Consider the following 20,087-nt stretch of genomic DNA (forward strand, 5'->3'; position numbering starts at 1 on the left):
GGCTGTGCTGAACTCTAAACCCAGGGCATCAGCAGTCGGGTTAGTCCCAGCACCTACCTGCCACTTACCCCCGCTCACCCCGGTGTTACTAGTGCAATCTGTTCATCGATGACCACGGTTGCAACCTGACTTGATTTCACTATTTCTTGGGTGACACCATTTGCTGTTTTGGTTTATTTTATGAGCATTACATGTGTGTTTAAAATCTGCTTTAATCAGAGGGGACGTCTCTTTGACTTCAACATGCTGGAGAGGTTTCCTACAGGAGTCTATGTTATTGTGCAGAGAGTGGAGAGAGGTAGAGAGAGAAAGAACAGAGTAAAAACAGTCAATATACAAGGGGTGGACAGAAAACAGGAACACCTTACAGAATACGGCAATCCAAAACAACAGCCATGCAGAAACCTCTGGAAGTTCTTACTTATAAAATAAAGGTTGGAAAACATAATTTTTTTTTCAATTAATATGACCCACTTGTGTAGCCGCCTGTAATTGTGTTTTTACAGGGGATGGACAGAGCATCGGGATCATAGCAGGAAAAAGGGGATTTCAACTTTGAGGGGACCGCATTGCAGTTACACAAGCAACAACACAGGCAACTACACAAATCTCAGATATGACTAATCCCAAGTGAGTCATATTAAGTTATTTTAAAAAAAGTCTAAAAAATCGTGACGGCATATCCCACACAGCAGAAAGCTGCATCAGCAAAGATGAGCCAATGTGACAAGAGAACAGGCTGAAGGATATTACGGCTTATTTTCTCAAAAACATAACATGCCTCGCTCCTTTTGGAACAAAATCTGAAAACTGGTGTTTTTGCACAGTTATTGCACTGCATTGCACTATAGTGCAAGGTGTTCTTGTTATTCTATCCACCTCGTGTACAGTATTTCAAGTCCGAGCAGAGCAGAGCGTCCTCACCGAGGGGAGATGAAGGACGCAGATGTGATTCGATCAAACCACTGACGCAGTGATTCCTGACACTTTCCTCTCAAACTTGTTCAAACCGCGGCTGAAAATCCTCCGACTGATTCGTAAGCTGTTTGACAAACAGGTTTACTTCAGCCCAGACAATACGACTGTTTGCCTTTTATCTCCTCCTGACATCCCAAAGTCTCATTAATGTGTTTGCACTCGTATGGTTGATGGGATTTTACTGCGATTAGTCCTCTGACCTTATTATAGGAGCTAACTGAATTACTGATTTACTTTAGATTTATTTCCAAACAGAGTCCAGATTTTCCAGCTGATACTTTAATGTGAATTATTCTAAATCTTGATGATATCTTTGAATGAAAAGCGGCAGTTTATCGAAGGCTAACTGCTCCTGAGATAATCTGGGCTTGAAGAAGAAGATAAATCAAATCGTTTGTTATCGTCCATCTTGCCTTTTCATCGCACACAGTTACACTTTCATCTCTTTACAGGCAGTCGTGACTTACTGAGTGAGAGCAATTCACTCTGATGTGAATATTAAAGTAAAGTTTAATTCCGATACTGTACAAAGCTGGGTGATATCTCAGTATGGCCTACTTTCCTATGGCTGTCTTCTTGAAAAAACTCTGATGTCTTCGTAAGACTGGAGGGTCCAGCTACTCACTGATGAGCTGGAAGAGGAACAGGGCACACACACACACACGCACGCACAGATAATACACACACTGTCACACCCACTGCGCACCATACTGTACAGCACGCCCCCGCATGTTCTCGCACACACATTCGCTTCCATGCAGGCTCTCATGCATGCTTAAAAACTCGCTCTCTCACATCCTCACACAATATCCTTACAGTTTATGTGGCATTCTCTACTTTTATTGTGGTAGATGCTTTTCATTCGAGCATGCCAGGCCACACAATGCAGGAATCCGAGTTTCTTTCTGATGGAGAATGTAAATGTGTTACCTTATCTTTTCTGTCGGCAGATAAAAGCTCTTTTAAAAAACCTCTGAGACAAATTTTTCGCCGGCTCCAAAAATGTCTGTACACAAGTGAAATGTAGACATCCATGGAGGGATCATGCTACATTGAGAATGTCTAGATGTTCTCAAACTTCCAGTGGGGGTTCAAAGATAAAGACATGGTGCGTCTGAATGTGTTGCCCTTTGCTCAACTCGGCGGGCTGAATGCGCCCTCAGAACTACGATTTTAATGAGCAAAATATGTTTTAAAGATGATTGTAGCTTGTAATTAAGATCTAGTGACGCTGCAAATGTGGGCAAACATTCTGGCCCACCATTTCTCCTCAGTGAGACCCGAGTGCTTCAGGGAGAGAGGGCGTCAATGACTGTCACCTAGTATGTCAGCAGCATGGGTCATCCAGGAAAGTTACTCTCAAGTCAAGTTGTGGCCATTCAATGGTACCTACTGCAAGGGCGTATGCTGGTCTTTGTCAAGAGATACAATCAGCTTTATCTGCCGTGGAGCTCGGAGCGTGTTTGCACAGCGTGTGAATTTAAAGTTAATGGATACCAGGAGAGGAAATGTGTGTAAGATGATTGTTTTTTTGGGTTGTGTTGCAGAAAATCGAAAGTGGAAACATGCTCAAAGCTCTCACTTAGGTAAAGTTCCAGCTACTATTTGACAAATACCCAGCTTACCCCTTGCACATGCATGTTAGTGATCTCTAGTGAGTTGCTGAGTGCACTCGTCATTCAAGGGCTCAACCATAGGATGAGTTTCATGTTCATTTCAAACCACTTAAACGCATCTCTGTTCTGTTTTTTCTTGCCAAAAATATTGCAATCTCTGGATAGTCAAGACATAGCAGTTGGTGCGGCATATCAGTTCAGTGGGGTTTGCGAAGCAGCTTAATCGCTCCCATAGATTCCTCAAGCACCCGCAGCACCTAAGCTTGCAAAAAACTAAGGAAGCCATAGCACTCATTGTCATCATCATTGCAATCCAACCCCTCCCCCATTTCAAGCCCCGCCCGCCACCACCACCACCACCACCACCACCACCACCACCACCACCGCTCCCCCCCCTGCCCTGGTCTGCGCTTACTCAGAGCGGCCAGAGAGGGGCGCCGCGTGCTGTCAGACCTACCGTAGGCAGAGAAGTCCACCACAGTCAAGATACACGGAGCACACATAAGACACAAAGCAGGAAGGAGGAGAGCAGAGACAAAGGAAGAGATTGAACTCACAGCAGACACCAAAAGAAGGGTAATCACAGCAAATGCAGTCAGCTACACTGTACGGGAGCGAGGAAAATGACAGATAGAGGAGCCCGCTCGTTAGCACAATCATATCTGAGGCAGCGGGGCCCGCTGGGTTTTTAAATAACTCCACTTTCTTATCCTACTTTGTCAAATCATCAGTCATATATGTGCAAAATAATAATGATAGGCCTAAAACAACAGCATTGTGCTAACTGCTAATTTTCATAATTACGCTTTAATGACTTGGGGAAAACAATAGTTGGGCTGAAGAGATAAGAGTCCTGTCATTTTCCACTCAAATCCCAAAAAAGCACAAGTGAGAGAAAGAGCAACAATAACATGACAAATACATTAAAACAGAAGAAAGAATGAGAAAAGACTGTGATTAAAACCTGTGGAGAATAAACTGACTGGGTTAGAAAGGCATCAAAATGATACGTAACATTATACAAACTGGACTACAAAGTGTAAATACTGTTGGTTATATAATTAGCTGAGTCAAACACATCACTATGAGCATGTTTTCTCTCTATCCCAGCACAAAGCGGCACTGTAAGCCCCACACGTCTTACATAATAAGCTTGTAAACAGGCCTCGACAGCGTTTTGCCGTGATGCAGCCCCCCCGCGGTGGAACATACCTCTCCCCCTTTCAGGTTCTTCATTCCCATGTCCCCCTTCCCCTTCTTGCCCTTCTTGTTCTTCTTCTTCTTGCAACAGCATTTCTTGATGATGCAGAAGCAGCATGTTAGAATGAGTAAAGCAGCGACCACGGCAATGGCAATGATGGCCCAGGGCGGCACTGAGGAGAGTACACAGACCAATGTATAGACGGCACATCCACACCCAGAAAAAGAGAAGAAACAGAAGCAAATACTTTGACATTTGACCAACCAATCATTTAGCCTGCTTTATGTCATGTCCTGGGCCAAATATATTTAGTGAGAGGTGCTAGCTTAGCAATTAGATTGGGTACAAATTAGATTTCTCTGCCATTAGGAAGGGCAGCCAGTGATCAATACTGAATAAAGACATTATGAGGCTGCCAATGCCTGAAGCTAAAGAGGGAATCTAATTCCAAAATCATTGCTTGGAGTCACATCAGTACAAGCTGGTTGATCGGGACAGGTTTGGCTTGTGTCCGGCACTCACGTGGGATCTTGTCGATTTCATTCAGGAACTTGTTTTTGATCTCGTCGAAGGCATCGTTCTTGTTGACCGGCTCGGTGGAGTTCTCGTTGGAGACTAATGCGACGGGGGCTGGAGTCACAGTCAAGGCACCGGCCCCCGTTGGCTTAGCAGCGACCATGGGCGTTGTCTGATGCTTGAACAGGTTCCACTTCGTCATTTAGGCTGCACACACAGTCCCTGAAACACAGCATGGAAACGTTGTCGTTAAGAGAGAGCTGGCAGCGCTCGGAGAAAGATAGTGAGTATCCAACAGTCAGTGGCTTTGTGAATTATGTTCCACTTGTTTGTCAAAATTCACATGCGGATATTGAGAGTAGCTCATTCAGCCAAGATGTTAGAGGGAGAAAAATCACACACAGGCGTCAAGTTTGTCGCCTAATTACACATTTTAGAGACAAAATCATTCATGGAAAAAGGCTATTACACACAAGTTGTAATAAAAAATCATTAAGTCAGTGGAAACAGGGATTTTTATGGATGCTATGTTCAGCTTATCTGCCAAAATGGATTTATACGGTTTGATGCAGTACGTATTTAAAAAGTTGTTTAAAGACTCGCATCTTATTAAACACCCAGCAGAGACGCTTCAGTCTCAGTCTTCTGAAAACTCTGTAAATAATGTAAAAGGATGAAAATATGGCTAAAAGTTCACCAAACAAGTTAATAATCTAGGTTAAAGAGGGATACAGGGTGCTCACTGTAGAAAGGTGTTACTCTCCAGGTGAATGCGAAGTGCTCTTGAAGGTGAAAAAGTTAACTGTCGAGGGACGTATGCCGCTGGGCTTTCTTCAGGCACACTCGCAGCGAGCCAAGGAAGTAGTTTAAAACGCCTTTAATGAATCAGGGCATCCCTCATAAAAACCAACAATATCAAGAAATAAACGCAAACTGGTTTCGACCAAAGACTGTATAACAAGATGGACGACATGACAGCTGCCTAAAAGTGAAGGCAAAACATTTCGGGAGCCCCCTGCTGACTGGCTGCTGTATAGGTCATAAGCCCCGCCTCCTCCATGTTAACAGATGGGACATGAGTCAAACTATAAACTCAAAATACACGCCAAATACATTTTTCTCAAACATGGTTTCTGTCATTATAGTTAGTTCTTATCATGCTGATTTACGTCCAAGTGTAAATCTGACAAGTTTATTTTTAATGAGTTATTTGATGCTGTAAAAAGGATGATTGACAGCTCTGTTGACAAATACGGCTCCTGCAGCCGATCTGAGGAAGAGCGTAGAGGAAGAACGGCGAGAGGAGACGTAACTAAAACAATCACTACAGTCATTGAAGTTTCTATATCTGGGAGCATCTGCTTCAGACCAACACAAGAAGCTGTTCTGCTGTTAAACACACCGACGTTCGGGATCTTTGCTGTATGATGGCAAATGTGAAATAAATTTGATGTAATGTGGCGAACTGGATGAAACAAATGAATCATTATCTGTCCTGCAGCTGCCTGGTGGTATTGACAGTCTTAAAGGTCCACGCCTGAGCCACTGATCCTGTTTTTTCTACATCTGCCACAAGAGCAAACAGAGTCAGACGAGCAAACTGAAACCGGTTCTGCTTGATTTGCAACAGAGTTCAAAGGATGCAAACAATATCATAAAAAGACAATGAATTCCCACAAAGCAGTCAACACAGGGTCAACCCGCTTTTATCTTCATGAGCATTAAAAAAGAAACAAACAAGCAGAACTTTTGCAGGTTTTATTTGAACCCCCCAGAGGTCACAGAGTTCAGTTTGTTCTGCCGTCCGTTCATTAAGTGACACGCATATTACCTAGGAAAATGTAAATCTAGCTGAATAATTACAGTATGACCAACAGTGTATTGTTTAATACATCGTGATCAAATTATAATCATCACAGTGAATCACTTGTCTTTGCCAAAGGTCTCTGTGTCAATCAAATTGCATCATTGTCAAAATTAGTAAAAGAACAAAGACAGCTTCAAGCACCTTGTTTGCGAAAGACAAAGATCTGTTGAAGCTCCTGATTGACACGTATCACCCCTAAGCCCACATAGCGTACGGAACAATGGCTACAGCACAAGTGTCTCTAATATCAAATGCAAAAAGGCGATCACAGCCATAAATCGTAAAACAGTCTAAAAAGGAATTCACGTTTATCGCCATAGGTCCCGCCAAAGACAACGATACTGAGCCCTTCGAGATTAGTACTAAACTTCTGCTGCTCTAACATAAAAGTCCTTTTACCTTTCTTCCACAAAGGTTCCATCGTGACAAATGACAAAAGATGTGAATCATAGAGAAGGAAATATTATGACAGGACTACACTAAAATATATTTAACATTCATTGTCCACAGTATGATGAAGTATAAGAGATTTCCATGCTTCTTCCACTCGTACGAAATACAGGAAGTGAAAAGCAACTGCGTCAAACTTTTGGAAAATATGACAAAGCTGCATGACTCAGCCAAGGTCGGAGCTTTTTGGGCTTTGTAACATTCAATACATCTAGAGTTTTTTTTTCTAAAAGTGGTGGCCTACACCACAGTCCGCCAGCTTAACTTGATTTACCTACAATGTCGCAAAGAAACAACTATAATTTCTTGATTTAACACACCTTTGTGTTGTTTCGGTTCTGCCCTGTACTAAAGCCAGCAGTGCCTGACCGTGTGAGGTGTTTAACCGTAGAAAGAAACAAAATGAACAACGACAAGACGCTCTCACTAAAGGCAAAACAAATGTTCAATCAGACGTCTTATCGGCTCCAGAAATCAGTGTGACAACTGCAGCCGAAAGCAGCCTGTCGACGGAGTGACGGGTGATCGGGCGAGACCTCCATCCCCAGAAAGATGACAAGCATAACAAGAGGAGACTTCTGCCGTTGATTTTATTAAAGTCGTGGTGATATGGGCAAGAAAAGGGAGGAATTTCCCATTTCTCAAGTGTCAATTCTCCGAGTCTGCGCCAGAAGATTCTGCTTCTATTTATTGCTGCATATAAATTATTCAAATTGAGGCTGACAGCGGGAAGGATAAGCTTATATTATTCACGGGCCAGGGACCGTTTATACATCTTAAAATATACGTCCCTAAAATAACTAATGTATGGTGATGATACAGAAAGCTGTCGTCTTGTTATAAGATACAGAGATGGGAACTCTGTTATTGAAGAAATGACTCACTTTAAGGCATCACACATTTGAGAATGAGAGTGTTGCTCAATAAAACAGCCATCAGAGGCCTCACCGTGTCCTCTCTGTATCACTGTAGGTATAGTCACGGTGTTAAAAGCATCCGCTTACATCTGAGGGTGATATGCATTTCATCCTTTTTGTCCCTCAAATCAAAACAGTTCAATTAACATTCATGGATTATGAGCTCAGGCATTTTATCTCTGAGGGCGTCAGTGAGGACGGACAGAGAGGACACAGACTAACACTGTTGTTTTATGACCATTAGTCGTGCTTAAGGCAGGGTCTTAGTACTCGCTCAGACAAATTAACCTCACAAACTGTTTTTCACTTGAAGGATGTCTCATATGTTCTTTACTCTGTAAGAAATGATCTGCTAACCAAGAAGCCAAAATACACACGATAAATAACAAAGGTGATATAACTTAATCCTGATATCTCGTCATAAACAGAGAAAGAAATGCTTTGAATCTAATCTAGCTGTTTTAATTATTTAACAGGAGCAGGAGCCTACAGCACTGTGGTGCTCTGAGCTAAATGCTAACAACAGCATGCTAACTCGCTCACATGCTGATGTAAACCAGGTATAATGTTTACCATATTCCCCATCTTAGTTTAGCTTGTTATGCTAATGTTGGGTAATTAACATTAAAGCCAAGCTGAGGCTGAGGAACAGGTCATTAAATTTGCAGGTATTCTGTCATAAATAGAAGCATCAGAAGACTTTCCTTTCTTGAAGGGAGGTGAAAAGTTAAGGGATGACTTCATGATTACCCTGAATAAAGGGGGTGTAAATTGGGTGCACGACCTTTCATGGAATTCTATCAATAAGGGCCTGTGTCCACTTACAGCATTTTTTGTGCTGTAAGTGTCTATTTTCTACCAATGCAGTTCAGCGTTTTCAGCGCTCAGTGTCTTAAATGCAAAAACGCCCTCTGCGTCAGCTTTTTTTCGTCGCTGTACTCACTGCGTTCTCACTTGATAATAGTTAAACTTTTGGAACACAGCTCTGCTCGTCAATGTTTTCCCTTACCGACCAAAATTAAGAAGGGGTGAGACCTTAGATATCAAATTTGTCTACAACAATGGCGGAGGAGAAGCAAATCCTTTCAATTTTTCAAGGGTTCAATTTCCAGGTCTAGAGCTGCTGCTAAAGTCAGGCCACGGTTCCTTTACATTGTTTTTGTGTTGTTTGTAAAATTTCTGTGAATAAAAGCAAATATTAAGCATATGGAGCAATTTAAAACACACTTAACGATCACTACCAAGGAAAGCGGAAGTGTCGCCAGACAACTTTTGTAACCTAGCAACAGTAAGTGCCTGTTAGAAGCGCTCTGAAACTGAGGTTGTGGGCGTTAGCAGACACACTTTAGCTTGTTAGCATGCTAATATCTGCAAATTAGCGTTAAACTTAAAGTACAGCTGATTTGCAGGTATTCAGTCTTAAATAAAAGCATTGGAAGAATTACATTTCTGGAAGGGACATGAAAAGTTCAGGGATGACTAAAGGATTACCCTGAATCCTGAAGGGGGCGTGAATTGGTGTACCAAATTGCATGGAAATCAATCAATAATTGTTGAGACATTCTATGCGTCACTTAAAATATCAGCTGCATGGTGGCGCTCGACGACGAATCACAGAATCCTCAAAATCCCATGATTCATCCTCTGTGAACCATGAATGTCCGTATAAAATGTTGTGCCCATCTATCTTGCAGCTGAGATTTTTCACTACATACGTGCTTGACTTTTCACCAGCTCTTGAAGCCAAAGAAAAGTCAGGGGATCAAAGTCAAATTCATTATGAATCATCCTCTGTGGAGCATGAAAGTCAGAATCAAATATCAGGGAAATCCTTCAAGTTGTTGTTAAGATATTTCAGTCTAAACCAAAGCAAAGGACTAACTGACAGTAACATTCACACTCGTGACATGGCTAAAATTCAAAGGGACCTGAACTATGTGAAACTCAGAAATAACTAGATAGATGATAAATGGATTCAGCAGTTCCACATTTGCATAAAGCTTTTAATGGGTTGTGTTCACTTAACAGTCGGATGTCTGCGATTCAATCCCTGAAGCATCTATTAAATCTTGGAAAGGAAGTGAAAGAAAACTGCTTGCCTCTCGCTTGTTACCACCACTGAGATGCCCTTGAGCTCGGCTCTTAACCTCCAGCTGCTCCAGTGGAGCTGCGCAGTGAGCAGCTCGCACTGTGGTTTTACTGGGCAGCTTCCACGTGTAAACGTGTGAGCGTGGCGCAGGGCGATCCTCAGGCAACAGCATTCATGTTCAGGAAACGTTCATGGGATGAATAAAAGTTAAAAATAGACCTCTTTTCCAATATGAATTTCATATAATACTCAATTACGGAGACGTGTGGGAGTGTTTAGCTCCATCTCCCAATGAACGTCTCATTTTGTTAGCGTTTGAGTCATCAGAATTAGTCAAAACAAAATGGCTGGGCTCCACGGCCCAGAGCAGCGCAGCTACGGGCATGATCCGGCCCTTATCACTAAACACACTGCTCACAGTTGGAGGGGGATCAAGCACTTTTATCTTTGGTGCACAAATAAACAGGGTGTAGCAACCACACGTACGAACACTGCAGTTTTACTGACAAGTTAACTGTGGTACACCGGGGTTAAACGTGTCTCTTAAACTCTAACAGCTGAAACACATGAAGGTCTGCAGAGGAGAGGTCTGTGTGTGCTATTGTTCACACTGAGGAGAAATCAGGGGAAACTGTGATAGCCTGTGTTGTGTGTGTTTTATATTTCAAAAGTATCCACCTGTTCCACCAAAGGGATTAAACAATAACTTTACTTTTGGGGTAGAAATGCATTCAACTGTATGATTTTCACTTAGTAAACCACAAAATTATACAAGAAGAATCAGAATCAGAGCCAAGGCAGTTGGAAATGTTGCCTTTGACATTGCTCACAGCACACATGGGGAAAAATTTGCATTGTCATTGCTAATACAAGCAGCAAAATCTGTCTTTAACGTCACACCCTGCTCTCATCTGCTCCTTCTACTGTGTTTTGAGGGATTTTTATGCATGACAAGGGAGATGACTGCAAGAAAAGGACACAGTGATGCAGCAAAGTTCTCCAGCTGGAGTCCGATCAGGAACATTGTGGTTCGTGGTCGGCAGCTTAAGCCAACACAACCACAGTGTTTTAACTTTAAGTATAATTAAAGTGGTAATCTGGAAGATCTCAGTTTCATTCTCTTTGGCGGCACCTGTGGTGATAAACGGTAATTGCGGGAGCGCACTTCCCAGATATCCAGACAGTGTTGCATGTGTGACGTCTGCGGTTGGCTCCGGTTGTAACTCTTGATTTTCCTCGCCGATGGTCACCTTCCTTTTCAGACTGTTTGCCTTCATCTGAGCGTCCAATTTGTTTCTTTTTCTTTGGATTTTCACTTATTGTTGAAGTTGTATCTGTAGTCATCCATCTTCTCTTTGTTTGTTCAGTCATAGTAGATTACTGTTTACTCACAACACTTGCAGAGACCGGAAAAGTAGCTGCTTAGCTCCGCCTACCCTCTCTGGCAGACCAACCACTGCTGGATGATGGAAAACGCGTCAGTAACTGGGCGCTGCTTGTGATTTTTTCTCACCCAGTCCATAATAATAATATATACTGCAAATGCAAAGGCTTTCATCAGTCCTCTATCACCATTGTGTTACCTCATTCAGCGATAGATGGTGACTTTATGAAATGAAAATCTTTGAGATTATTACTTTAATGGGCCAAACTGCATACATGTTATAAGATAAGTATGAGTATAAAATATAAAAAGATTATTCTGAGAAAATAAAAGACAGTCATCATGCACACTAATGGATTATCACTTCATATCCATCAAATGCTGTCTTCATCATCATTAGAGGAAAATATGCGTCACTTACAAACACTCAAATATGGCTCCAGGCTAAGTGCTCTCCCTTAATTACCTCCCACCTGATAAACTCTAATCAAAATAACTACATCTCCTGGCTTTCACATATATAAGCACATGCCTATAAGGAATGTCCGTCCTTATCTGACGTCATGCGTGTGATGACCTACTGACCATACAGTGTGATATCCTCCCAAGTGACAGGAAACCCCAGCCTGCAGATAAACCAACTCGAGTGTGTGTGGGGAGGGGGATTGTGTTTATGGAGGCTTATTAGCACCCAGGTCAGATCCAAGAGAAAACAACCCAAGGAGAGTGAGCTAAAGTCATGCAGCTGTTTCATTACACAAGAACAAGTAACCTGAAAAGCAATTAATTATCAACCTAGAGCCAGACGGCAGAGTCCTTTGTTTCCCCGCCGGGCACTTACAACTCGCCTATATTGCAGTAGACACAGCTGTCTGCCTGTAGCCCGTTTAGATTTTATATAAATATATATTGAGGTGAGTGTTTTTAAATTTGAGGCACGTTTTCATCCATATTTCATAATTAAACGCAGCGCATGGTTCAAAACCATTCAAACGTCTTAAAATGGCTTCTGTAAATGGAGAGAAAGCTGGTCACGGGGTCATGTGACTCCAGCTCGGGGCAACAGTCAGGAGCAGTGAGGCGGCAAATTAAGTATTGAATATTAGGCGCTGTGAAAAGGTTGCTGAATTCAAAGAAAAACAATGAGCAATGGCTGCTCGCTCGTCACAGGCCACCAGACGACCTGGGTCCTCAAAGACACCGAATTATATGACCTCGATGAAATGATTCAGCCCCCACCGAGGCCCCGTGCCATCTGTGACATTACGGGTTATGCGTGGGTGGGTGGAGTGCTTGGCCTGCAGCCGGAGTAGCTGAGCATCCTGTGCAGCTTCATTTCCTGTAAGTCTCAGTAATGTGATTGCTACAGTAAGGGATGTGTTATTTAAAAATGTACCAGAAGAAGCAGGGAGACTGTTAATTTGATCATTGCAGATTTAGGCCGATGCAGCCTGTATGCAAATTGGTATTTCTTACACATCGGGGCAGATTATCTCCATCTGACGAGGCATGTGTGTGTGTTCTCGGTATTTTCGACATCTCATGCCGAGTGACTCTTTCAACTGATTCCCATTGAGCTATTTTAGGTAGTGCACCAACTTGTAGGGTAATATTTAAAGGGTAATAGTCCAAAGACAAGCATCTTAAATTTATGATAAACACACTTGAAGAAACGGGGAAGAGAATCTTGGCTGAGTCACGGCCGACCTCTGATCCGTCTGGACTCCATTCAGCTGAAAATGTGTACTGGAACATGTGGAGAAAAAGGGGCATAGTATTTTATTAGATCCATCAGACAGAGCATTACTGCAGTCAGAGAGCTCAGCTGAGATGGTGGAGTTGTTTCAATTAGAGATAATGTGCAGCTTTGTTCCTGAACTCTTGCTACTCTATGGTAATTTACCCCTGCTGAAATGGACTTGGGGCTCCCGCAGTCGTAATGGTCTCATTTTGGCTAAGTTTTAATAGGATTACAGGGGGGATACTGATGGCTGCTTTGCTTGTTATTTACCACTGATGGATGAGACACTGTGAGGGACTTGGCGTGAGACCAACCTGAGAGTATATTTAGTTGTATATGCAGAAAAAAACTTATTAAAATGATAGAATAACAGTGATTGGTTTGTCTTCTACTGTGAAATGAATTAACATATTTCTGATCAGGCTTTTACCTCAGTGTAAAATATTGAGATGAGAGGTGCAAATTCTACAGCATCAGTCAATTTATTTAGCCTTTAAAGCTGCTGGAATATTTTTTTTCTTAAAGAGGGGATATTATGCTGTTTACATATATATAATGTTACAATGTTGGATGTCCAGACTAAATGTGGGTGAAGTTTCAGATCTGTAGGTAAAAGTATGTTGGAGTAATCCCCAGGCAACTCAGCTCAGTCTGCAGGCTGCTGTGAACGCCAGGTTTCACACAGTTTTTTCTCCTCAGCAGGCTTCTGAGAGCTGGCCAATCAGAAGAAAGTGGGCTTGTAGGGGCGGGGTTTCTTAAAGGGACAGAGCTTGCTGGGTCGTTTCAGGCAGAGGCTGCATGAGGGCCTGTACAGAGCAACAGTGTGAAAAAAATGATTTTTTTTCACTGTAAATTATGCTAAGCTACTCCACAGGTATCACAGAGTGAAATAAGGAGCTTGAAATTAGCATAATACCCCCCCTTTAAGTTAATGTCTATTTAACCAGGAAGTACCTTAAAGGAACAATTGGCCCCTGGAAAAAGCCACTGGCAGTCAAAGCTGGTGTTCTCTGTAATCTCTGTATAGAAGCAATAATATTTGAAATTGGCGCCATAGCTGTGGTTTCGCCCATTCTACATTCCTACAACACCCAGCGTGCATTGCGTCCCTCCCTCTGAAAGGAACGGCCCAGCGAGAGACGCTGGAGTGAAATACTACTGTTTTCCAGTCAAGGACATTGATTGCTGCAGGCAACGACTCAGAGCGGTACAGAATCTGAAATACAATTTTGAACGAGACATGACATCAGAGGCGGGCGTCCTAGACTGAGGAAGTGTAGTTTAGCGAGCTCCCTGGCCTCCGCCAGATGACGTGTTTTATGTAGTCTGGTGGAGGTTTTCCAGGGCCCATTGGAGAAGCGGATAGCGTCCTCCAAAGGAAATCGCATTTTTTTTCTACCATAATGGCATTAGCTCCCCATACAAGCATGACAGGACTGAGGTTGAAAATTGACGAACTGGCCCTTTAAGATTGCAAACTCTTCTTTGAGGGAGACCTGGCCGAGAGGCACACCAGTTACACAATACAAGACGTAAGACTGGAAACACAGATATAAAGCAGACATGGAAAAGACTTCCACAATTCCTGCATAAATAAGGCAATGGCATTTTTCAACTTGCAATATGGCCTTACATTTTTGCAAGGTGAGTATATGATTTGACAAATCAAGGCCCTTTTCTAAGGGTAATTCCAACCTGCGGCTAGGAAGCTACCTGGTGGAACGTAGCTGAAAACTGTCTGATACCGTCCCCTTCTATTGCTGTTGCACGCTAGAATAAGCTATCTGTTCTTCATTACTCGTCAGCATACAGTCCTGCAGCTGAACACATCTCAGCTGGCTTACATGCAGTAAGATAAATGCCAAGCCAGTGTCAGAGACATATTTCTGCAAGGTAACCTACTGCTGCATGAACACTCCCTCCTTTGTCGTTACATGGTAAAGAGCCAAGAGGCTGACAAAAGGTTTGGCAAAATCCAAAATCACAGCTCATGGTGTAAAACATATGCCAGAGCCAGATTCTGCAACTCTGAACCAAGAGCTTTCAAGTCTCCTGCCACGATGCATCGATGTGCCAAGCAACTGTCAGGATGTTTTAATGTGACTTAACAGTAATTAAGCCATTATATTCAGCTAACAAGGCACTGACTTTAATTATCAGCAAAATCCTGCCAACTACCTCTCCTTTTAAGTTGTGTATGTCCTCTTGTTTGTGTTTATTTGTGGAAATAAGAAGTAGCCACTAAAATGTGGCATTGCTGTTACAATTTTAAACTCATTTATAGATAAACTAAGCACTATTTTTCCTAAGCTGATAAAATGTGGGTTATTTACGGCCTACAATGTGCCGATAAGAGTAAAAGATATTTACACATTCACTCAGCAACTCATCTGTAACACAGCGAGCAGACCTGCTTATGCAACCATCCAGCTCAGGACGTTTACGGAGGTATCAGACCCCTGTGTTTAGCCTCAGGGCTGCACAAATGCTCTGAATACAAACATGCACAATACAAGCATCCACAAGAAAAGACCGTGACCATCAATCAGTGATGTCAACGTGGCAATTACACCTTTATGTCAACTAATCGCAAGTGCATCAGGAAATCCTGCTGGTTGCTGCTGCTGATCTGAGGGCAGCTGCAGAGATAAGGATGTCAAAAAGCCTCACACATCATCTCAGTGAGGAGAATCGGAGAAGAGCCTCTCCCTCATATATCTCATTGTGTGCGGACCCAGAAGGGCGGTCCGGAGAGGCTCGTTTACGAACCTGCATGTGTAGATAAAACAATGCTCATTCTCACCTGAAGCTGAATGTGACTCAGCTATTATCAGGAGGGATGCTATAAAAGGAGGTGGGAGGCGCCAGGGTTTGAATGCTGAGAGAGGAGCTGCAGGGATCATTTACACCCAGTTGCCATACATCCTCCCTCTCCCCCTCAGCGCAGCCCCTTTCCCTGTCCCCTGATAGGTCGATTAATCATTCTGTCACACAGATAGTGACCCAATCTGCATGTAAAGCTGAGAGGAGAAAATGTGAAAGGGGAGAGGGCTTCTGCAGCACTGCAGATAGGCCACAACTACTGACATTAAAAATAGGAAAATATTAAGAGAGTGAGGATGGCTGTAGAAAACCTCTCTGCAAGTTAAGGAAGCATCCATCCTGACTGCATTACAGCTTGAGGCATACGCTTATTTGATTTCTAGTGGAGTGTTCAAAGATTGAGACCACTGACATGTCCATCTGATCAAACATCGTGCTAACTAGCAACCAGTTAGCTTAGCTTAGCAAAAAGATAGCAAACAAGGGCAAACAGCGAGCCCAGCTATGTCTGAAGGTTAAAAAAAGAGAGAAATATTCAGTACCACTAAAGCTGACAAAATAATATGTTAAATATTGTTTGTTTGAATATGAATAAAAACCGGTGTTAGCTAAGAGCAGACTGGTACATAATTCCTGTAACATAACATAAATGTGTGATCTTAAGAGTATCTGGAAGGCGGTTTTTGTTGTTGTTTGATGGAGCCACTCTAGTTGATACCTGGCCAATAAAGCTGATTTTGATACAGTTAGCTTAGCTTAGCAAATAAATCAAAAAAATAATGGGGAAACAGCCATCTTGGTTCTGTCCAAAGGGCAAAAACCCCAAACAAAGAGTCAAAGAGTTGCGGGTGTTTGCAAGGATATAAACCATGTGGGTGGATTTTGTTCTTGTTTGACAGGCCCACCCTGGCTGATCCCCCCTGCTTCTATCTAGTCTCTGTACTAAGCTAAGCTAACCAGCTGCTGGTTAATATCAATCTGCATATAGTTAGCTTAGCAAATAGATTTAAAAAAAATGAAGAAACAGCCATCTTTGTTCTGTCCAAAGCGCAAAAAAAACAACCAAAAAACACCAGCAAAGGCTTCAGGAAGTTGCTGGTGTTAGCAAGGATACAAACCAGGAAGTTGGATTTTGTTTTCCTTTGACGGAGCTAATCCCCTCTGCTTCTAGTCTTTGTGCTTAGCTAAGCTAACCGGCTGCTGGATAATATGAAGCTGCATCTAGTTAGCTTTTAGCTTAGCTTAGCAAATAGATCAAAAATAATGGGGAAACTGTGATCTTGGCTCGGTCCAAAGGTTAAAAAAAATGCCAGCGAAGACTCCAGGAAGTTGCTGGTGTTAGCAAGGAAATAGACCGGTACAGAAGCCATGTAAAACAGCGACTTGTTGTTTTTACACTTTAGTTTTTGTACCGATCAAACAACAAGATAAGAAAATGTTCATTTGTGACTTGAGTGGTATCAGTGGGTGGATTTTGACAGAAACACTATAGCTGTTTCCCACATTTCCAGTCTTTATGCTAAGCTAAGCTAACCATCTGCTGGTTAACATTAGGATGCAGTTAGCTTAGCAAAAAGATTAAAATTACATGGGGAAACAGCAATCTTTGTTCTGTCCAAAGGGCAATTTTTTTTTTTTAAACACCAGCAAAGACTCCAGGAAGTTGCTGGTGTTAGCAAGGAAATAAAACAGAACATAACCAATGTAGAACAGCTACTGGTTGTTATTACACTTTAGTCTGTGGGTGGCTTTTGACACAGTAGCTGGTTCCCACATTTCCAGTCTTTATGCTAAGCTAAGCTAACCTGCTGCTGGTTGTACAGTTATTAAAGATGCATCTCACATCTAACTCTCTGCCAGAAAGCAAATAAGTGTTATTTCCCAGAATGTCAACCTGTCCCTTTGAACCAACAGCTACATATTTGTGTCACTTTCTAAGCGTGAATTCAAAGATTTGGCTGCAACATCGAAGGCGTTACACCAAACATCTTCAGTATGATGAAACACAGTGAAATTAATTTCTCTTACTCCCAGTCGCAAAGTGGTACCCTGCTCCGTGTTACGCTCTCCCTGACCGTCACAAATCCTGTCTTCCAAGTGGAAAAAATATGCTGCCAGAGGTCTCGCAACAGAAATTGGCATGTTTTCTTGCCTCTAAAGATTAAAGAGTGGTGAAAATGTTCCCATCAGCCCAGCAGGAGGCTGTGACTGGTGACAGCATCTGAACGTTTAACACTAACGCTCTCTGCCATCGCCTGCCAGCAACCCACCAACAAATGGGCCGGGGCCAGGACTGGGAAGGCTCAGCTCTCACCTGGAGTGAGAAGCTGACGGCAGCTGAGCAATCGCAATGATAGTTTTGCTAATGTGTCAGAGTGAAAACCACTGACTCATACTCGGAGTCCAGTATGGGTGGCGTTTTCATTCTGAGCGAGCTTCTGAGTGGAAGTATTTCAACCTAATGAAGCAGCAGGAAGTAGAAAAACAAGTGTGGTTTGGGTGCAAGAGGGGACACCCACTCGAGCAAATCACTCTAGGAGGCCGCGCAGTTAGAATAAGCCTCTTGTCTTTCTTCTCTGCTTTGAGCAGTTCCTGCATTCGGGCAGCAGCTGCCTTCTTGGAGGGAGCACACAGAAAAAAAAGAAAAAGAAATAAGATTGGTGAACTTCAAAGCATCCTCTCATTTTTCTGGTTATGTATGAGAGATTCAGAGAGTATTTCTCAGTGTGGGAGCCAATAGGAGCGGCCGCCTGAGGTACGGACTTAATGAGCCTGCCTGAATGTTTTAGAGCCCGACAGAAAAAGAAACCTTCAGAGCACGCTCGGTATCAAATAGTCTCCTGCACGGTGGGTGTTGGACGAGTAAGCATGCACGCAGGTACAGTATACGCCCAGCTGTACATACATCAAACATGATCCTTAACAGCCTGTGCTCTGTTTGTTTACTACACTCCTGAAGCCTGAGTGATCACGTGACCAATCCAAATAGAAACCATTGACTGTCTCTGATAATTACACACCAAGATGTTACTTCAGGACTCAAGGCCCTGTGAAGGCAGGTTAATAAATAATTCTCTTTGAGCATGATGTAAAAAAAGGTGTTATATTTTGACTGGTTTAAAAACCTCAGGCTCTCAATACTACTTCTAAAATAACTCCCTTTTTATTCACAGTCGTTTTGTTCTAATGAATTGGAATTCAATTGAATCTAATGACGCTCTGTTGTGCTATTAAAGACCCTGATGCAGGCCGGCAGGAGGAGTCAGTATTAGGAGGTAAAAAGGTACAAGCAGCCTGAGATAGGTTTTGTCCTTGGTCCTGTAACCTCGGTGCTGCCTGTGCTGTATGTCCCACGAGAGACAGCAGAAAAAAAAGCATCCTGCAGCACTTTACAAAAATCCCCACCCTCTCCTCTCTATAGTCCTCAGCACAGCTGTCAGCCCCTTTTTACATCTGAGTTCTCACTCTGAGAAGATAAAGAGCACCCCGGCTTGTGTCTGCTTTGTTATAATGCGGATACAATACAGTAAACCTGAGGTATCTTAGTGTTGTGGGGGTTTTTTTTTAGCTCCACTTGTTTGTTTTTTTCACTGCACAGGGAAGTCGTGAGAGACGCCGGCGTGGCTAGAGGGGTAAGCAAAGCATCTGTCAGCAGGGCAGCCTCCTGGACACTCTCCAGGAAAGAGGTACTACACCCACCAGGCGAGCTAAATGAGGCATGATCAATGAGAATAATCTAGATCCAGAGCTGCAAACAGTGCCTGATGTGGAACCGAAACAGATTGCACACATATTGCGTGAAGACAAGATTCATCTCTTGATGCTGGGGTAGATTAGGACCCAGAGGATGTTCAGCATTCCCTTCACAATGAATTATGAAAGTTTTGGACCACATGCATCAGGAAGTAACATGCACACAGCACCCGCAATAAGGTAACATAAAGGAATGCAAATACAGCCTGTACTACTGCAGCCACCTCAAGCTTCAGATGCCTGTAACTCCGATCCAGAAGCCTCAAAGGAAGTGTTCAAGCAATGCTGAGAAGAGAGTAGAAATACACCCTTACCAGCACTACCGTAATTCCGTAATCCTGCTGTCCACAACAGGCTAACCCATTCACCAAAGAAGCATGTAGGTTTAATATTTCAAAGCCTTAATAACGTCCCTCGACCGCTCTCCCATCAGCACCAGAAACTGCAGTCCTCTACGCACTGTTTCCACTGCAGCACTACTTGTTCTCCCATACACATGCACACACACACGCTCACTCATTCTGTCGGTGACTACCCCCACCTCTGTTTCTCTCAATCCCCTCCTCCTCCTCCTCTCCCTCCCTCCACGCTTTCTATCTCTGTCACTGAAAGGATCCCCCTCCCCTCCCCTCTCCTTCTCCTTTCGCCTTCGCTTGCTCTCCATCTTCCATCTCTCCCTCCACTCCAGCCCCTCAGTACTCAGCCGGCTGATTTGTGATGCTGCTCACAAGGAGCCGTATGCAGCAATATGT

The 20,087-nt window shown here is 43.0% G+C and overlaps 1 protein-coding gene across 2 annotated transcripts in view; it reads right to left on the reverse strand.

Annotated features, from left to right (window-relative positions):
- Positions 1-19,876, reverse strand: part of LOC138590164 (synaptotagmin-2-like) — a 34,226-nt gene extending 14,350 nt beyond the window's left edge. The window contains exons 1-3 of one of the 2 annotated variants that reach the window (XM_069660740.1): positions 19,650-19,876; positions 4,318-4,533; positions 3,807-3,967 (exon numbers count right to left, since the gene is read on the reverse strand). In XM_069660740.1, the coding sequence (XP_069516841.1) occupies positions 3,807-3,967; positions 4,318-4,513 (357 nt within the window). In that variant the 5' untranslated portion in view covers positions 4,514-4,533; positions 19,650-19,876. Of the gene's footprint in view, positions 1-3,806; positions 3,968-4,317; positions 4,534-19,649 lie in introns of those variants that run through there. The other variant, XM_069660741.1, reaches the window with a different exon arrangement.
- Between the last annotated feature and the right edge of the window lie 211 nt (positions 19,877-20,087).

This window comes from Semicossyphus pulcher, unplaced genomic scaffold, assembly GCF_022749685.1.
Source record: "Semicossyphus pulcher isolate SPU_LCO1_2020_fin unplaced genomic scaffold, fSemPul1.0.p SCAF_13, whole genome shotgun sequence".
Taxonomy (NCBI): Eukaryota; Metazoa; Chordata; class Actinopteri; order Labriformes; family Labridae; genus Semicossyphus; species Semicossyphus pulcher.